We start from the raw sequence: 20,622 nt of genomic DNA on the forward strand, positions 1-20,622 counted from the left end.
GTCCTCGGTTCATAGAGCTGGGGAGGCGCGGTAGCACAGTGAGTAAGACGTTGGCCCGATCCCAATGTTGGCCGAGAAAGTTCATCTGAACTTTCCTTCGTGCTTCCCCCTTGTCAATTGTTCAGGACAGAGGACCTGACAAGGGACAATGTATAGACGTTTGGATGGATCGAAAAACCGAGGTACCGTGTACACATTGGCATGCACGTAAAAAGTAGGCCGTAGCGTCGCTGTCCCTCGTAGTATGGCGTATGGCGTATTCCCGTCTTCATTAGCCCAGTCGCTGCAGAACTAGCAAACTAGAATGTTGGGTTAAAATGGAAACTTCTTTAAAGAAATCAACGCAGTGAAATGAAAGCACAAAAATACAGATAAAAAATATTAATTTTATTACAATTTTTGGAATCCTTAAATGTTTATAGAGTGACAGATTTCTTGCACTAGATCCACGTGGATCTTAATCTGACTCTGGGTTTATTGAAAAGTTTACACGGCTTATAATTGCTGTTGTATTTTTGTTTTTAAATCTTAAGCAAGTGCGTTTCCAGAGGGGATTGGGGTTCCGGACCCTCGACTTCTCGGGCAGAGTATTTATTTTTCTCCATTCATCGAAATAACTTGGAACAACCAAACGTGCGTTTGCCGAACGTTCAGTCGACAACCGTAGGCGTCTTGGCCTTACCCCACACATCTAAATGAGCAGAAATCTTGTCTCAGAGCTTCTGATTTTATCAAATTCTCGAGAAAGTCCACAAACCTAAGGCCAAACTTGACGGTGACCCATCTTGTACACCCCACCGGCACCCCCACACACCCAACAACACCCTGCTTGAATTCCTGAACACGCCCCTGTTGAGGGCTTTTTAATATATTAGCGGTATTAGGTTCACATGCCACAAAAGCTTCCTATCATTGTAAGAATACATAAATATTTATTATTACAGCTATTCTTAATGCGGAGTATAGTTTATGGCTAATGTATTGCCTGAAGTTATGTATTTTCCTCGTAATCGTTTATGAATGTCTTCATCGGAAACAACATGTTCTATGGTTTTTACGTCTACTGGACGGTTAAAAGGGGAAATAAATACACCTTTACTTCCTGTTTTCTTTTTATTGAGTTTACCACCTGCCACAATATATCGGGTATTGATGCCTATTTTAGGATAAGCTGTGTCCTGAATGTGGGTAAACTCAGCTTGATCTGCGACCTGGATACAGTGAGGGCAAAGATTGGGTCCGAACAAATTACAATAAAGTTTATCTATATTCGATTCCTCTGTCCCTTGCTGTCTTTTACAAGCTGAATAAGGCAAATCTCTGGCATCTATACGTCTGATAGTCAGCCTCGTTTCATCCACCGTCAACTTCCGTGTCAACTTGATCCCTAGTTTTGACTTCTTACCAGTGGGAACGTGAAGATCAAAAGTGTATTTCTTCGAAGCATCCATGTCACTTCTTTTAAATTTAGTCTGATGACTCTGTTCTAAGCCACTCTCCACTAATTGCTTAACTGTTGATAAAATTACATTGTCCTGATTTGATAATCTGTCTTCTGCTATGTGCCTCCATGATCGACCGAGGTGTCGGTTTTGGGAATTGCCTTGTTTTAATGCCATGAATTCTGAAAAATAATTGGTTATTGATGTAAATGAAATAACATGGGGTTTAACGTTCTGTTTTTCAGTTTATGTTGTAAAGCTTCTGGGAAACGTTCAGTATAACATTTTTTATACATGTGTACGTTTGTATGATGACCCTGCTGGGTTCCTCCAGGTTACCATATACCAATAGTATATGAAGCATAGTATGCTATTTATGTCTTTACAGAATAACCGATATCGTAACTGAAAAAAAATTCTTGTTATAATTCAATATTTTAATGACTCAACAAAACCAGTGGTTGCCAGGCAAGATAAGCCCACATTTTGCAAGAGATGGATAAAGAACAAGCTAAAAAAAATGCTATTTCTTGTACAATCAGAGGCCATAATCCAGGAAGTTACGGCCCGATGTTCACGTATATCAAACGGAACCGAGATCTTTTGTATGTAAACATATATATTTTAAGTTGGATCAAGATCGGATAAAAATTGTGATTTCTAGAGGAGTAGCAACCATTTTGCCGTGAACCACGATCTTTGAGTTATAAACATACATTTCAAGCTTCATCAAAATCGGATGACAATTGTGTCCTAAGGGTCCGATACAGGCCAATTCGACAGGTACAAAGATTGTTGGGAGATAAACCTATATTTTAAGTCTCGTCAAAATCGGATAAAAATTCTGACCTGTAGAGCCACCCTGCACGTTTCAAGTCAGTAGCTTGAAGCGTATATATGGTATTAGTGTCAGTGGCTTGTGGCACGAAGTAACAGTATATTGTCGCATACATAATATATTATGTCAACGCTTGGGCGACATAATATATTGTGTTGACGCTCCAAGCGTGTTAGCATATTAGACCTGTAGACTCAGTGGAATGTACGCGTCATCAGAGCGGATCCAGGGGTTGGACCATGGGGACCGGTCCACCCCCTTAACAATAGAAAGTGTCCCTGTAAATAAAAGAGGGCATCCTTATCAGAAAAAGGGCACCTGTGATGTCAGAATTTCAAAAAAGGGCACTTTTCTTTCGGATTAGGGTTAGGGTTAGGGTTAGGGTTAGGACACAGAAAAGAGAGAAAAAACAGAAAAGAAAAAAACAATCGAAACTTACCGATTCCATGATGGAAAATACCGCCAAAATATGTCTCCAAAGCATTCATTGGTTATCAAAGCGCCAATTAAATCTATCGTTGCAAGTTCATGCCTAGTCACCTCCATCCTAGTTCCAAGCGTTGACATAATATATTATATCGCCCAAGCGTTGACATAATATATTATGTATGCGACAATATACTGTTACTTCGTGCCACAGGCCACTGACACTAATACCATATATACGCTTCAAGCTACTGACTTGAAACGTATCGCCTGGTAGAGCGGCCACAAACAAATTGTGGACGGACGGACAGACGGACGAAAACATACGTCACATGAAAATGTGGGCATATAAAAACATATTATGGTGGAACCGGACGTCAAATAAAGCTACTTCATACACACAGATATACTTATGAAAAAGTAGGCACTTGTTTTGTGTTTATCATACCAACCATCAATTTGAATCAAATATTGATACAAGAAAATATAATCGATGTTTTGAATGTAATTTGTTGTAATTAAACATTAATTAAGTGGGTAAAACTGTTGTTTATTGATAGGGGGTTGGGTGGCCGAATGGTTAGCACTTGTGCGCTGTGTCATAAGGTCTGTACGTGACAAGGAGTAGGGTCGCCTGTCCAACCTCGTGGGTTTTCTCCGGGTCCTCCGGTTTCCTCCCACTACTAAAGACCCTTACGCACAAGCGAATTATTGAAATAAAATTGAACCGTGTGTTAGTCCCGAAATGACCTAGTTTGTGTCGAGTGAACGTTAAACTCTCTCTCTCTCTCTCTCTCTCTCTCTCACTCTCCATTCGTCGATATACTAAGTGATAAGTGGTATAAAATGTTTTGAAATAAATACCACCCCATAAACATTCAACGGATCTCAACCATTAAATTCAAATTTCCAAATTTCAGGCGAGAGATCAACTAGGACTAATATATGGCATATTTTATTTAAATAATAAGCTTGCCCGCAGCTCTCTCTCTCTCTCTTTTCTTAACCCTAATATCAATACCACTTAAGAGTTTGTTGCCCGCTGTCGCGTTTATAAAAAAATATTTACGTGCTTATAGATACAATCACAATAGTTGACGCATAAGTTAGAATTGTTTAATATATATAAAGAAACACAAAATGCTAGAAAAGTTCGAAAAATGCTGTAAAGGGCAACTTTACAACGAATGTGACCATTTATCACCCAATAATGTTTAAAATTTAGCACACATTCTGCAATACATGTACCTTCTAGACGATACTACTTCAACCTACTTTTCAAAAGTCTGTGTATTAATTACTGTTAGTTGTAACTCACATTACTTACCGGTTCTTTAATATGCGTCGACTTTTAACTTTTTCTAAGCCACACTGGATCAAAAATGACGTCAAATTAACACGATTTTACTAATGACACTATTGTGAATATTAACATATAAGTATAAGTTTATATCTACTATGTATAAAATGGACGCCCAATAAATGCTCTATTGTATAAAATGTGAATGGTAGTTTTGTTAAGAAGAAACTGCAAGGGAAAACAGCTTTCTTTGTCGAAGGGCACAAATAGCCATTATATATAATGTGCCCTATATGACATAAATATACATAAATTATATCTTTATGAATATGATATGTGTCAAATAATATAAAGAGCTAACACTATGGGAACATATATTGACAACATGGAATGTAGTATATTTTGAAAAATATTCAACATCAAACATGATCCCACACACACACACTAGCTTGGTTCAATATTAAATAGAACATTAGTTCAATATGAAATAGAACATTAGTTCGATACTAAATAGAACATTAGTTCGTTAACATTAGTTCGATACTAACTAGAACATTAGTTCAATATTAAATAGAACATTAGTTCAATATTAAATAGAACATTAGTTCAATATTAAATAGAAAATTAGTTCAATATTAAATAGAACATTAGTTCAATATTATAGATTGGTTATGTTTTCTATTGAATCCAATCATTAAAACCTATTGACAAGACAATTGAGATTACAGTTATTTCCCCCGGTACCTTTTTCAACCAAAGATTGATAAGATATAAGGAGATGTATTGATAGTTTAATATCCTGATTACTAGTCAGAATTAAATCAACAGGTTGAAATCATTTCATTACAATGCCTTATAGCGAAGGATTATAATCAAAGAGCGTTTCTGGCTAAAACGTTTGGGCTTTTAAAGGACACCCGACCCTCGGTCGTTACAGATTTATAATTTATTCAATATGTAGTTTCAAATTAGCATAGCCAGAAATTAATATTTTCTTGTCTTAAATTAACTCGACATATTTGACATTAAACGATTAAATTTCATATCCCGGGATTTTTTTTTTTTTTTGGGGGGGGGGGGGTCGCAAAAGTGGTATGAGACGCATATTTACCAATGGAAGTCACCCTGAACTCGAGCTAACGCCAATAACTAGATAAATAAATTAGATAATATAAACATTGAGTTTTGAGAATCAAACCATCAAGCTACCCCCCCCCCCCCCCCGCCACCCACACACACACACTCCACCCTAACTTTGTTCGCCACACTTGTAATACACATAGTTTGCGTGGTGCCGTAGTGGATATTATTTTAAACGGAGATGGAATTTTAGCCCTGTTGGCCAAATTTGATCCACCTTCAAGAAATCTAATCTCTATCATGATCACAAGCTTTCTTGGACACATAATATATCTCTGAAACAGAAACGAAAGGTAGCTTACGTTGAAAATCGATAGGGTTTGCCCCCACGCCATGACTCCAATTCGTCACACGCAATGTGAAACCCATTTAGACTCTACATTTATGGCAAGGTTTGTCAGTGTTTGTGTGGAATTTCTCACCACAAAAGTTCCACAATATATTGAACTTGTAAATAATATGACAGAAGTTCGACTAAACAAAGCTCATTAAAATTTCGAGTCTGTATAATGTAATTTTGATAAGTGTTTTGGTGTGTGGTGTATTTCTACCACAAGAGTTCCACAAGATATTGGACTAAGAAAAACAATCAATAAGTGAAAATCACCACAAAATACAATTTTGTAGAATATACTTTCGCCACATCTTACAAGACGATAGGATAATCTATTAATGTTCCAGGAAAATAAATAGAAAAGTTCAACTTTTCCAAACTAAACACCCCCAAACCTTGCCATGTCTACTAATTTGTAGACAATAGAACCAATCTACAGAACAGAGGCTAAACTTCAAATGGCCTTATTAAATGTTAAAATTGATGGATTGAAATCTTATGGCATATAGTTATTTTAGGAAATTTATTTTACTTAATTGGGGATGGCCGTGGTCTTTTATGTTTGCGTGTTATGGCTTTAATCTTATCTTCATATCCAACCAGCACTTTAAGCGCCGAGCTCTGCCATATATTTATGCAGATTTCGATTACCACGGTCATGAGTCAGGACACTGGGTTACATTCTGTTTATGATGTTTTACCAGACAACTGATGGGTAATAATATGCTTTTGGAAATATATTTATTTTTTCTTAAGGTAAAATTGGTAGAACACAATGATAATCAAGGCACCGCCAGCACTTATTAAATCGAAGTAGAAACTGTCTTACTGGCTAGCTTTGTGCATCGTATAAAATGCAGGCTATGCTTACTCCTTCTAGAACACCCGACGCTAAAAATTTGTGTTGTACTTTTGTATTTAACATCGAATTTATAAGATTTATGTTTTGGCGAGTAATATTGCCATGAAGACACTTTAACTATTATATCAACGCTTCTAACGTCTGCGGAAACCAGATTTAGCGCTTCCAGGGAGAGAACCCATCGCCGAACTGTCAGTAGACGGTGATTCCGTACCAGCACGTGACATAGCATCTGGATCTGGATCGGGGACCGTTCTAAACGACTCGGCCATTTTAGGAACATACGAAATGGGCTCAATTCTAATCTGCCGTCCCAGATCCCACGTTGATTTTCTTCTCATGAAACATTCTCGCACCTGAAATCAACATTAGAATAAGACAATCATAAAATAGAGTACCAATTATCCAAAGGATAGTCCATAAATACACAAGATAAATCAGTGCATGTGCCTGCTCCAATAGAAAAGTAGTGTCCGTACACCATAGATCTCTAATGACTATTGACACTCACCACATATCGTACCCATTAACCATCTCCCAGTGTTCACGTTAATTACCAGATTTTGACCTGAGTACCCGGGTGATTAAATACTTAAATGTTGAAAATATAATTTATAACGTGATTCAGGTGTTACCTTCGTAATTACCGAAAACACGACATCGATCAAACGCAGTACAATCCTTTAATAACAGGACATCGGTAAGCTGAAATGAGGTCACGATGGCAAGGTTGGGTGGGTGTAAAGAAACTGAAAATCGCATTTGTTTCCTGCGAAACTTTTAGTGTGGTTATGTTTGTCTTAATTGTGCAACATAATTTTACATGACTACTATTTGACAGTTTGACCCAGAGCAGTAAAACATATAGCTAACATAGGTAACAGTAGTAATTAAATTTCTAACCCACCTCGCTATTACAGACACAGTGGCAGATGAAAAGCATGAAACCCTGTAGAGAATTAGTAAGAGCAAATATATACTGAAATACCACAGTGGAACCAGAGATCGCCATTACACCAAACAACCAAGTCGTTCCCAGCAATGGTAACAAAAACACAGACGCTTTCACGGCATTCCTGTAATAAAATAGCTCATGTTAGAACGGTTGTCCCCAGAGGATATACTGTGATAATTGGCGCTTTAGGCCTCCGTTTAAGTATTCAAAGTCAACCTCAATATTTGACAAAATGACCTATTCACCCTGTCGCTGGAAAACAACAAAATCGAAAGGAATAATTGTACCCACTTGATACTTGCAGTCTTCGACTTTTCCATTGTCTTACTAAGATTTATCACAACCTTCATCACAGCTGTCAGAATAATAAGATTCGTCTGAAATTTACAATGCGTTCCATATTAGAAATTTTTGGGATCCTCAATTCACAATTATTAAGAACAAATTATGTTTGTATATTTGTTAAACGATCTTCGATAGTTTCGCTTAAATGAGGTCTACACTCCTGAACAACTTACCGAAATGACAAAAATAGCAGGAACAGCAAAGGCCCAAATAGAATTATCAGAAGCCGACAGCCAGCACCTATAATTCAGAGAAATAAATGGTGTGTCTTCAAAAATTTGACAAGCATTCTAAATAATACAATACATGTTTTAGATTCTAAATCACTGTTCATTTATTTATTTATTGAAAAAAAAAAACAATATGAAAACTGGCAGAATTCCAGGGGATGAGTAACAATAGCAAGTAGGTCAATTAAATTACTTGTTTCTCATTAGCGTCATCGCAATTCTCGCACCCATCCTAAACTTTCTTCAAAATCGCTAATTAATGTATTATGCTGCACCCATCTTTATAAGATATTGTGGTTGGTATATTATCGACATGGTGGTCTCCATCGTCTCCATGAGAATTTTTCATTTATCCGGTCTGTTCACCTCAGATTTCAAAATTAGTGATGAGAAACGGTTGAAACACGTATTGTTTCTGTCAGTGTTTTTATTATTTTTTTTAGGAGGGGGGGGGGATTTAGTCTGTACATGGTGCAAACATCCTGCCAACGTAGATGTGGTTGACCTCCCTGGATCTATTTATTAAATATAAATTGGGTCATTTTTGACAAACAGGAAGTGTTTTAGGGATGGTATAAAAACTAATCTAAGATTGCCCATATCCCGGTTATTTCTCAACGGATCTTCTTCGCGTTTTCATTTTTGGATTCTTTTTACGAATCCCATATGGGGTCTGACTGACAGTGTTTCGATATTCTGAAGTTCGTTCGATTAATATTAGCATCACAGATTTGCGAAAGTTCTCTTCGTCATTTTTTCGACATTCAAGATGGCGTATCTCCATCACTATTAAATAGTGATGGAGATATGAATTTTGATGTATCAAGTTGAAACTTAGTAGGAATAAGGAACACATCGGTGCCTTCAAAATGGCATATTAAAAAATTTTGTGACGGCTTCCGGAAACTTCCAGAAATTACCGAGGCCTTCCGATTTTTTCCGAACATGAATAGTTCTCTCCATTTTAAAAATAGACAGAAAATGACATATGGTGGTGTTAGCCCCAGATATTATCTTTTATTTTCAAAGACCTTGTTTGATAACAACTTCAACCGCTTGGCCGCCATATTGGATTTTACAAAAAACATATAAATCGATATTCAGCCGCCATTTTAATTCCGATTTTCGAAAACTTTTTTTTTGGTATTGAACCTATTCCAAATTGCAACAATTCTTAAGGAGCCGATTTTTCAATTTCAAATTTGTTTACTTCCGGTTTCACTTTGAAGTTTGTTCGACTTTTCACCATTTAGATGGTGACCTAATCTTTCCATGACCCTTGACCATTGTATGTATGATGACCCTGATGTCTACTAACAATTAATATGAAAAGTTCGGTCATGAAGTATAACTTCCGGTTTTATTAAGAGTTCAAAATGACAGGTTTTTCCACTTTATTAGGTATTGGATGCTACTATACTCAATAATTCATGGTGTAACTTGAATGTTGATGTGACAAGGCGTGACTTGACATGACGTGACATACCAAAACACGTCAGTACTCCTTAGGAGTTCTAGTTAATTTTTATTTGGCTTTAATTGAATGAAATGTGTAAATTAGATACTGATTTTGAAGATTAAACCAAAAACAGGTAGGCCAAATAATTAGTTTGAATTAAACGAAATGTATTAATTAGATATTGATTTTGAACAGGTAGGTTTTCGGTGTTAGTAAATACAATTAATCAAGTGAGTTGAATATATATTATCATTGGAAACGAGAAATCTAAAAATGCCGAAATGAAATACGGAGTCCCAAAGGGATCACTATTAGGTCAGATTCTTTTCAGCCTCTACATATCACCTCTTGGCACAACTGTCATTCCATTTATACGCCGATGACTCCCAGTTATACTATTAATTTAAAAAAGCGTCAAATGGTGATTTTAACTACACTTAATCTAATCTGTTAAATTGTATTGCTAATATTAGATGCTGGATGTCACAAAATGTTATAAAAATTGAATTATGGAAAAACCGTATATCTTATTCTTGGCTCGAAAACTCAATTATCCAAAGACAATGACAACAATTCAATTCCAATAGGAACTTGCCTAATATCCCCATCAAAATCAGCGCGTAAAATCAAGGTTCGATAATTGTAATTACCTACGCACAGGCCTCACACTTAAACTGATAGATAAACATCAAAAGGTCCAAAATAGAATACAAAATAGTGTTACTTGTGTTTAAATGCCTGAATACATTGACCCCGTCTGTCTTTCTGAGTTTCTTGAATACTATAAACCCACAAGAAATCTGCGATCCTCTACTGACACACAATTACTTATATAATGTCCTTATAATTTATCATTATATGATAACCAGCCATTCTATGCACCATTGCCAATTCAATTCATTCTTAATGTCACTGCTATTGCTACTTTTAAAACTAAACTAAAGCCCCGTTTTCCATGTACGCGTTATTGCCAGTGGGAAAAAAACCAACGTTTTGTATTTCCTGGTTTACAGAAAAGCGCTGGAACCTTTGGGGAATCCCACATAATTAATGACGTAGTAAGTAAGGATTTATCATTAAAGCGTGATTTAATATCGTTTTGGCTCAATCGCCGCCTTTAAAAAAAAAAAACATTAACACGCACCATGTTTTAAAAAAATCTGCCATATTCAAGATGAAAGCGAAACGATATAAAAAAAAAGCTTGTTTCCTCGTGCTTTCTCGCTTCCGGAAGCGCTAAAATATGGTTAAATTCTCGTAGCACGGATTCTGTGTCCGACCGACCGCGAGCGCCGGAGGTGCCAAGCACGCTGTCGGGGGTATGGGGGCTTCGAAAATTTTGAAAATTCAGAGCTGAAAAACTATTCTGATGCAGTTTAAATAGGAGTTTATTTGGCTATGTGCAGCTTTTCTTCGCATGAAAACTCAGCACTAGGAAGATAACACACCCCTTTGTTACGATAATATTTTAATTATAATTCAAATTCTATCATCACATCAACATCAAAACTCATATTATATCAGTAACAATCGTATAAAATAAATAACAAATCTGATCATTGTCTTTTAAAGTCGCTTTAGGGACTGAATCTATATATTAGGGGTCAGGAGGCATCGCTACCTTACACTTTTTCAGAGCACTACACCATTCTTTTAAAAGCACGCTTTTCTTATTTTCGAAGCACGGATTTTTCATTTCAAAGCAAGTTCGTGCTCCAAGTCACGTTATTTTAGGCCCCGTGGAAACGACACCATTACATTTGTATTAGACCGACTTTTACGCCGGCGAAAACTATAAGCATAAAAATAGAACTCACACTCCATTTTGTCCGATTGAAGAATTAAGAACAGCTATTGAAATGCATGACAATACAAATGGAACACCTTTAATTAAAAATAACAATGAAATGAAATGAAATGGGGTTTAACGTCCTACTGTTCTGCTCTGGCTGGTCGAATGAAAACGGGCAGACGCCATACAGTGTGCTATGAGGGAAATTTTGCCCGGCCTACTCTTATATTGATTTACAACTACTAAGGGATCTTTTACGTGCACGCCAATCTATACACGGGACCTCGGGAAAAACTAACAAAGACGGATAGTCAGGGTATGGTTCTTACACAATTATTATATTAACGAAATTATCATTTCCATTATTAATATTATTATAAAACTGGGGGGTTAGGTAGTAATTGATCTAAAAGTAGTTTATGATAGATGTCTTACCCCATCCAATGCCATAGAAAATTTTCATTTTGCTATCCGACGAAAACACGATCACAATTTGTAGGAAGAGTTGTGTCCCTTCAACCAGCATCCAACAAAATATAGCCATATTAAAATAATACAATAAAACTGTTACGGCCGTACAAGCTGACTGAAATATATTTTGTTATCAACTTTTATTCTTTATACAAAACAAAACTGTCAAAAAATCGTATTTTGTTTGCTCCTTAAGGTAAATAATAACATATGACTTGCCTTCTCGTGTGTGGGTGTGTGTGTGTTGTGGGGGGGGGGGGGCGAATGGTTAGCGTGTGCGTGCTGTATCATACGGCCTGTCATTGAGTCAACTGGCGTGGTTTCGAATCCCCGGTTGTACGTGACAAGGAGTAGGGTCTCCTGTCCAACCTCGTGGGTTTTCTCCGGGTCCTCCGGTTTCCTCCAACTGCTAAAGACGCCTACGCGCAAGCGAATTAATGAAATAAAATTAACCATATGTTAGTCCCGAAATGACCTGGTTTGTGTCGAGTGGACGTTAAACCCCATCTCTCTCTCTCTCTCTCTCTCTCTCTCTCTCCCCCTCTCTCTCTCTCTCTCGCCTTCTCGTGTTATGTGTAGGATAAAGCACGAGACTGAGGTTATGCTGGGGAAAGAAAAACTGAAGAAAATAACCCTAGAAAAAGAAAACCCAACTTTCTTCCCCCGTATAACCGTAGTCGAGGACTTTATCGTGCTAATAAACCGGCTATGTTTACGTGTACGTAAAATGAGAATATCCCAGAATTCCAATAAGAAAAGCCTCATTTCATGTTTTCTTAAGGAAAAGAAAAACCTATGCTGGAAGAATAACCCGTTACAGGTTTAAAGAAAACTTTCAGAAGAATAACCCCGAATTCCCCTGTATGTATCTAAAGCTGCCCCCGACTTTCAGACCGCAAGTTATTCCGAGCACAGAATATACCCCAAAGAGCTTTACCGTTATCGGTTTATAAGTTAAAGAAATGAAATGAGGGTTTAACTTACTGCTTTTCTGCAGGCACTGTGCAATGAGGGGAATTTTTGACCGAACAGTGGCGCTATGGGCTACTCTTATTTCCCACTTCCAACTGCCAAGTGTGTTTTTTACGAGCAAGTCAATGTATAAACCACTGACAAGGGGGTATTAAATCAGAAAATCTCGATGAACTCATTCGATCAACGTAGGGATCAAACATATTGTAAATAACCATTGCAAATAAAATAATTAGCCTACTTACAGCAAATTATTGATCACGAACGTCCACTGGACGTTTGAAAACCACTAGTGGCCAGAATAAAGCAAAATCTTGGCGATGGGTTGCCAGGTCTCTCTCATATTTTGCATGCAATCAAATTTGAACACCCCACATAAGAAGCGAAACTTATTTTTTCAAAGACCGGTGAAGATCTCTGAAGCTCTGATACCTCTCCATATACTCATTTAACATGAAACGGGACATTCTGCTATGGGGAATTCCGTTTTATTAAGATAGCTTTTTATGAGCCATAGAAGAACTTCTATCTAAAATGGGAGGCATCCTTGAAATTAATTTTCAAAACTTCGATAATTTTCGACATAAATATGGTAACCAACCGTAGCTCGTGGAATCGATTCTTCTATTAAAAATATAATCTGAGCAGCGATAATAGCTATTGCCAGATTTAAATGGATCATCACTCTATCTGTATAGATCCTGAAATTAAATATAAAATTACATTGAAATGTTTAACAAACATACTGACGGGAAAGATATAGTCCGGATTCACAGGTAGAGGACGATTAACAAGCTTACCTGAGTAATATGAATGTTAAAATGGTTAAGGTGGCACCAACGATAGATAAAGAACATCCTATGTATGTAATGACTTCTAGAGCTTGCAAATCAGATTCACTTATCTAAAAATATGGAAATATGGAAACGGCAATCATTAATATCAATTGATAATGATACGACTTACTGTTGCAGTGGAGTACTTAGAGTTTGTACCGGCCCCGCCTTCTTACCATATACATCAAGTATTTGCGGGTTTATTGCCCCCATGTAAACACGATACATATTTATACCCGACGTTAATATAAAACTTTGTATTTTGAAACATGAAAATAGATAAAAAGAATATTAAAGCCACTTTACCGAATTCACTTTACTTTATTCAAATAATTACTTTCATTGTCTAAAGTTTTATTATTTGAATAAAGAAGTAATGCTTGATTGACTGCTGCCGTTTCCGAAATCGTCAAGTAAGTGTATGTTCTTGTGGCCGCTCGTTAATCTTCGATCTATCTCAGAAGCATATCTACTAACCTCAAAAGGAACAACTTGCATGAGAACAGCAAAGTTTGTAAGATGTCCACAAGAGCAAGTAACAGAATTGGTAGCAACTTGAAGTAAAACACACCCAACATCAGACCAAACAGGGCTGTACTGCTCGCTTTTAGAGCTACACAGATAAAATTAAACATGCTTATTTCACTGTAGTTTATGAATGATTAGATTGATAATATATCTCGGTGCTTTGTTATTTAATGTTTCAAATTGTAAGGAATCCGGGGCCGTTTCTTAATTGGGTTTAATTTTATAATTGTTAGGCGAGGGCATTTCCACGTACTAAGGGTATACTGAAGATAAATCTTGGATAAAGAAAGAGATTATTGATAATCGAAAAATGCTGTTCATCTTTACTTTAATATGCTGGAGATGAATTAATGTACCTGTTATTAAACTTCAGGAAAACACAGTGAGGGTAAACTTCTGCTCCAGGTACTTGAGGTAGTTTAAATCTATATATTATTGAAGCAGGAGGATAAGATTCATTATCATATACAGACATTCCTAATATATCGTCTCCCAGTTTTAAATAGGTATTGTTCCTGGAAATTTAAACATGCTTATATGTATTTATGTTTACCCGATAATATTACATCAACACAAAGTACAATTTTATGGATACACAATTACAGAGTACGTGACGTTTCGAGGAGGAAACTCTCGTCTTTACAAACCAATGATTCATCTATGTCAAGACTAATGAATCGAATTGAAAAATCGGAAGGCAAGCGTATTAGAGTTTGTAACAAACTGGCATTAGTTTGGAGGTTTTGGGTATGTTTTTGTTTTGTTTTGTTTGGTTTTTTTTTTTTGGGGGGGGGGGTGTTTTTTGGGGGGTTTTGGGGTTTTTTTTTGGGGGGGGGGGGTGTTGTTTTTTTGTTTGTTTTTGTTTTTGGGGTTTTTTTGTTTGGTTTTTTTTTTTTTTTGGGGGGGGGGGTGCCTATTCTGTATATATATTTAAATATTTGTATCATCTCCTTGTCGAAACCTCGCATGGTATATCCATAATATTGTACCTTATACCAATATGTTTACTTACTAAATGACTATCAAAGAAGTTATACATCAATGTGGAGATGTGGCTACCAGACTAATGAATCGAATTGCGAAATCAGAATGCAGATATTTTTAGTTTGTAATAATGTGACACTTCTTAGCTTCGCGCTGTTCATTCAGACTCATGGGCAATACCGGAAAGTATGAAAAAGTGTGCAGATTCTAGCGTTATATGGCGGCATTATAATTTGAATAGCTGGCGAGTAACAGTGCTTTAATTGTATTTTCCTAGGTCAGTTCAAACAAATTGTGTCTATTCCGATTTTTGTGAAAATAGCAAAGAAATCGACATTATTGTGTTGATTTAAAAACAAACACACTAGGTCTATGTTTTCGGTAAAAATAAGTTTGGGGATTTGAATGGGTGGCCTAAGTATCTTTTAATGGTTTCAAAAATTGATTTCTTATTACTGGAATAAGCTAAAAAGAACTTGAGATGTTCTAGATAGCAGATCTTACACCTTGAAAATTACCTTGTATTGTTGTTGTGAGTAGCATTATATTGTAATGTTATATTGTGTGTTGTGGGAAATAGACTACCAACACCTTTATATAAAACATTGACAAGTAATGCTCCTGATGCATTTTTCAGTGGAGTATCTAGAAACGCCGAGATTCCATCATCATATGTATATTCTTCTTCAGCATTAGTATCAACCTTTACACGGATCTCTACAAACATACATAGCTTTTTAATTCTAATTGTACATGTACATATTAGTGGTATTCATAGTTTTGGAACTATTAGAAACTATGAATCTATCGTTTTCATATGAATCTCTATTTTTCACACATTCACAAAAAGATATACATGTGCACATTGACAACACCCAAGCTAAGATCTCCATTCTATTGGAAATTGTCCATAAGTATAGAACGTCTATAGCTTCTATCATCACAAATCTATTTTTCTACCCTGCTACTATTTTGCCAAACATTCTCCATTAGGAATGATTTCACTATATGTTTTATCTCTCCGTTTGTATGTATTCACTTTGAAAACCGTAGTAAGCCCCCCCCCCCACCCCCGTTTCTATACAAGTCAATCCAACGCATATAAAAATTAGTTTCATTACCAATTGTATTGCGAATCTGCGTAGTAGTCAGTGTACCATTTGCATCTGGTGACAAGGAAAATCGAGAGATTTTACCAAGAAAACTGTCTAATGCTTGAACAAAGTTGGGCAAAGCTTCGGGTTCCTAAAATGAAAATTATAAAAGTGATTATTATGTTTCTAAAACAAAGGAGGGGCGGGTATCTATTAGTCATATATCTGTATTTTGTTTTACTATGCTTAAACAATTATTTAAAAAAGATTTATGGTAATATATATATAGCTAAGGGGGCTTAAGTTAATTTTACGATTCCAAATCTCAATCACTACTAACCTGAATGGATAGATTTGCTACGGCTTCACGGTTTGATACCCCAAGGAACTTATCTACGGTGTCCCCAACTCTCTGAAACAATAATAAAAAATCTATAATTTACAGTTATCAGATAAATGTATTCAATCATGCAATCTACATTGACGGATATTTATTACATTTTAGAGAATAGGTAATATTGAGCTAAAGGTGCTCACTATCGATTCTTTGTTTTTGATTTTGTAATTTGATCTAAATTTCACAATTCACTATTTTGATCGTTGTAAGAATATCGCCTTCTTTACTTGAATCATGGATATTCTGCTTTATACAAAATCAGATTTTGTGTTTCTCATAAACATTGATTGCAAATTGAGTAAACACTTAAGTCTGAGAATGCTTTGTGAAATCGGGGTCTGTTTTCTTATTACCTGTACAAGGTTGTCTTCATCAACTGGACTAGGTGTTGTATTAACGATTACTGACATTCGCTCTATCCGAGGTGTATACTGGGCAGCTGCTAGACGAGACCAAAGACTGACAACTTCCCTCACATCCTCATCATTCAGTATTTTAGTTTTGAATATTCCATTTAGTGATTCCACCACTGATTTAGCAGTATCCAGATTGTTTTTAGTGTTGATTAACTCGCTATCCTAACAAAAACAGAAAATGGGTCATGTTTGTGGTATCACTAATATCCTTATGCATGAAGGTCAATCCATAATTCCAAACACGACTGATAATACGTATAAATTATATTGAGATATGGGACTTGGAAGTGTTTACATTATTTGTATCTTTCATATAAATCCAGGGCTACAATTTCCTTTGATCGTGGGAGTCAGTTTTGTGTGTGGAATTAACTTCGATCTTGGAATTTCAGTGGTATTTTCCACATCCGTGTTTTATTCTAAACTTCATAAAGCATCGAGGAATTCTAAACATTATAATGCATGGAGGCATTCTAAACTTTATAATGGAATCCTAAACTTTATTATGCATGGATGAATTATAAACTTCATAAAGCATGGAGGAATTATAAACTTTATAACGCATGGGTGAATTCTAAACTTTATAATGCATGGGTTAATTCTAAACTTTGTAAAGCATGGAGGAAATTCTAAACGTTATAAAGCATGGAGGGAATTCTAAACTTTATGATTCACGGATGGAATTCTTAACTTTATTACGCTTGGGGAGGGAACTCTAAACCTTATAGCGCGTGGAGGCAATTTTAACCTTTATAAAGCATGTAGGCAATTCTAAACTTTATAATTGACGGAGGGAATTCTAAACTTTATAACGCATGAAAGCAATTCTATACTTTATAATGCACGGAGGGAGTCTAAACTTATAATGCATGGGAGATTTCTAGAATTTATTATGGGTGGGGGAATTTTAAACCTTATAATGCACGGAGGGAATTCTAAACTTATAAAGCAAGGGGGAAATTCACAATGCAAGGAGGGAATTCGAAACGCTATGCCGTATAATTCATGGTAAGGGGTTAATTTAAATAATATGATGCAGAACATGTACATAATTGCGAGAAAGCTCGCATTCTAGTCTATGCGAAATAAAGTTAAATTCAGAGAGAAATAATCGCTAAAAGAAAGCTCCCGGTTTAACTTTCACTGATTATATTTCAGGATTTCTAAGTTATATAAGGATAATGCTTCATATCATGCTTTGATGATAACAAATGATATATTATTAGCGCCTGATCAAGTACTGTGTGATATTTCTTGCAGTTGTTTCGTTTATTTGATTTGTGCTTTTAATTTATGGCTTAAAACGAACGTGTTTTTCTTTTGCCTTTTGGATTTCTTGTTTCAACATTGTTTATTCGTGGTGTGATCCTCCTAGTAAGGTTTTATCAAAATGATAAGAACTTTACTTACCAACTGATTGATCGGTTGTTGATAATCTATTTTATCATCTGTAATATAAATTTTAAATAAAATAGCATGTCAAAATCATTACAGAATGTCATCAAATGTAATCTGCATAGATTGTTTGGTATGTCTGTAATACAAATTATAAATTAAAAAGCGCATCCAGGCATAAAATCGTTACAGAATCTTATCAAGAATTTTTTTAGAAGAAACTTGCATGATGGTATGTTATACTTAAATGCTTGTTTTTAGCACTTCAAATCAGAAACAACATTTTCTTATAGTGTTAGTGTATGTTCTATATAATGTTACACTGTCTCAGACTGCCCGAGGAGCTTCATTTCAGATTCTTTATAAATGCATTTGTTTTCTTTTGTTTTTGTTTTGTTTTTGTTTTCTTTTGTTTTTGTTTTCTTTTGTTTTCTTTTGTTTGTTTTTTTGGTTTTTTTGTTTTTGTTTTTTGGGGGAGAGGGGGGGGCTGTTTATTTACCGATTGGGTATAGGGATGAAACATATTCGAAGCAACTAACTTAATATATACTAACTAGGTATCGCTATATTAAATACTTCTGAGGGAGAAAGCACTCTATTCCAAACACCCAATTCGTCCATCTTCAGCAAATGGTACCATGTCTCCCTGTGAATATCCAAAGAAGTTTAAAATGATAAAACATGATATCAAAATAATATTTGAATTTTGTTTTTTTAAAAATCATCAAGTATATTAAATGAAACAGAGGGTGAGTGGGTGTAATTCCTTACCCTTTGTTAATACAACCGATGGTAACGTTCGTGTGTGTATTTGTTAATATCTCGGTAGTAAAGTTTCTCTCATGTAGGAACAGTTTACCTTCAATATAAATCTTTAAACCTACAAAGATAAATACAATCATATACAATCAGGCCCCGGGTTAACAAAGCATTCTCAGACTTAAGTTACGAATTTACTCAAAATTGTTCGCATTATTTTACTAAAATTATAGCTTTTATAAATCTTTTGTATCAAATATATCAATAAAAATCTATATGCAAAGTTTTGTGTTTCTGGATCAAAGATATTTCTCATAACAGTCATTGAAAGTTAAGTAAACTCTTAACTTATTTTGAGAATGCTTTGTGAACTTGGAGCCTGCTGTTCTATAAATACTTATATAAACTTGATAATCCACAAACATCTGAAACATTGCTTTGAAAATGGCATCCAAAGTATGAATAGCGCGAATACCTAAACGTTAAAATATTACTTACTAGGATATGGAATTATGAAAATACGTAAATTTTATAATTTGTTTTATATTACGATAGACTTAATTTGCCTTTGATCACAGTATGGACTGGATAAGGAAAACGATCAACAGAAATAATTGCATCTTAGTTTGATTAGTCTGAATGAATTTAGATAGAGCTAGCTTTTAATGAAAATAACATGCATTTATTTATTAAACATTTCGGCGGGGTGGGTATCATAAAATTCGCCACTGGATATGATTCACCCTCAAATCAAGTGTTTTGAGTCCAGATTAGGAAAATGGAACCTGAAACTGAATAGCTGGCTTGAACTGCTCTCCATATAGCTATTTTAATATATTTACCTGTATGATGTAACTTTCTGTCTGCTAGATGACTTCCTGTCAAGCCATGTATATTTCCTAAACCATTCGTGATTGATCCAAGAATGCCTAGAAAAAGAATGTAATTAGCTTTGATTATTTCGAATCAATAACAAGACATAAAAGGTTCCTAGTCTATGTTTTGGTGATATAGACCGAGAAAGTATGGACTAGAACAATGGCCAGATTTTAGTTTACGTTGAGCTTTTCAGAGTTTTTATGGGGTGTTTCAAACTGTCGTTTGTAGAGAATAGATGCGTCGATATAGACAATATGACATTTGTCTTTGGTGTAACACCACAAAATGAATTATTATGATGATTTTATTGCGTGTTTTGTTTTTGTTTTGAAGGGTGTTTGTTTCATGTAAGAGCAGAGAATACATTTTACATAGATGGTAATTAACCGTATCCTAGAGACAAGCTATTAAAAACTCTAACATAATATAAAATCTTATGCTATCATTGTAGCGGATCATGCATTAACGGCTTGAATTATTAATTAAAAGACCAGTTAATAATTTTTCATTTTCTTTAATACAAGACCTGTATCTTCTGTTAATGAACAAGTTACTGCTAGGTGTATAAGATAACGTTGTTTTGATGGTATGTCGTCTTCCCTAAAATAAGCAGTATATTGTCGTGTGCTACTTTTTATCTTCACCATAAATTTCTTCAGTGCTCTGCTATATCCAAAATAAATTCCAGTAGAATCGGTATGGCCTCCTAAATTTAAGCAAAATTGATAGATAACAGGTTAGTGCGTTTGGTTCATAATGTGTACTTTG

The 20,622-nt window shown here is 35.5% G+C and overlaps 1 protein-coding gene and 1 long non-coding RNA gene across 2 annotated transcripts; both read right to left on the reverse strand.

The window, feature by feature from the left end:
• Positions 1 to 372: 372 nt before the first annotated feature.
• Positions 373 to 4,187, reverse strand: LOC130010732 (uncharacterized). Its single transcript, XR_008786019.1, has 2 exons — positions 4,034 to 4,187; positions 373 to 1,624 (listed from the first exon to the last, which is right to left on the reverse strand). It is a non-coding gene; the product is annotated as an uncharacterized LOC130010732 (long non-coding RNA).
• A 2,063-nt stretch (positions 4,188 to 6,250) lies between these two features.
• LOC126810922 (adhesion G-protein coupled receptor D1) lies at positions 6,251 to 20,546 on the reverse strand. Its single transcript, XM_056098920.1, has 18 exons — positions 20,381 to 20,546; positions 19,818 to 19,904; positions 18,771 to 19,096; positions 18,232 to 18,269; positions 16,759 to 16,983; positions 16,349 to 16,420; positions 16,036 to 16,159; positions 15,433 to 15,631; positions 14,287 to 14,445; positions 13,880 to 14,015; positions 13,367 to 13,470; positions 13,168 to 13,267; positions 11,559 to 11,709; positions 11,149 to 11,215; positions 7,816 to 7,882; positions 7,589 to 7,674; positions 7,250 to 7,418; positions 6,251 to 6,698 (listed from the first exon to the last, which is right to left on the reverse strand). The coding sequence occupies exons 3-18, from the start codon at positions 18,835 to 18,837 to the stop codon at positions 6,477 to 6,479; spliced, it is 1,986 nt and encodes a 661-aa protein (XP_055954895.1). The 5' UTR covers positions 18,838 to 19,096; positions 19,818 to 19,904; positions 20,381 to 20,546; the 3' UTR covers positions 6,251 to 6,476.
• Between the last annotated feature and the right edge of the window lie 76 nt (positions 20,547 to 20,622).

Source organism: Patella vulgata, chromosome 2 (genome assembly GCF_932274485.2).
Source record: "Patella vulgata chromosome 2, xgPatVulg1.2, whole genome shotgun sequence".
In the NCBI taxonomy this organism is placed as follows: Eukaryota; Metazoa; Mollusca; class Gastropoda; family Patellidae; genus Patella; species Patella vulgata.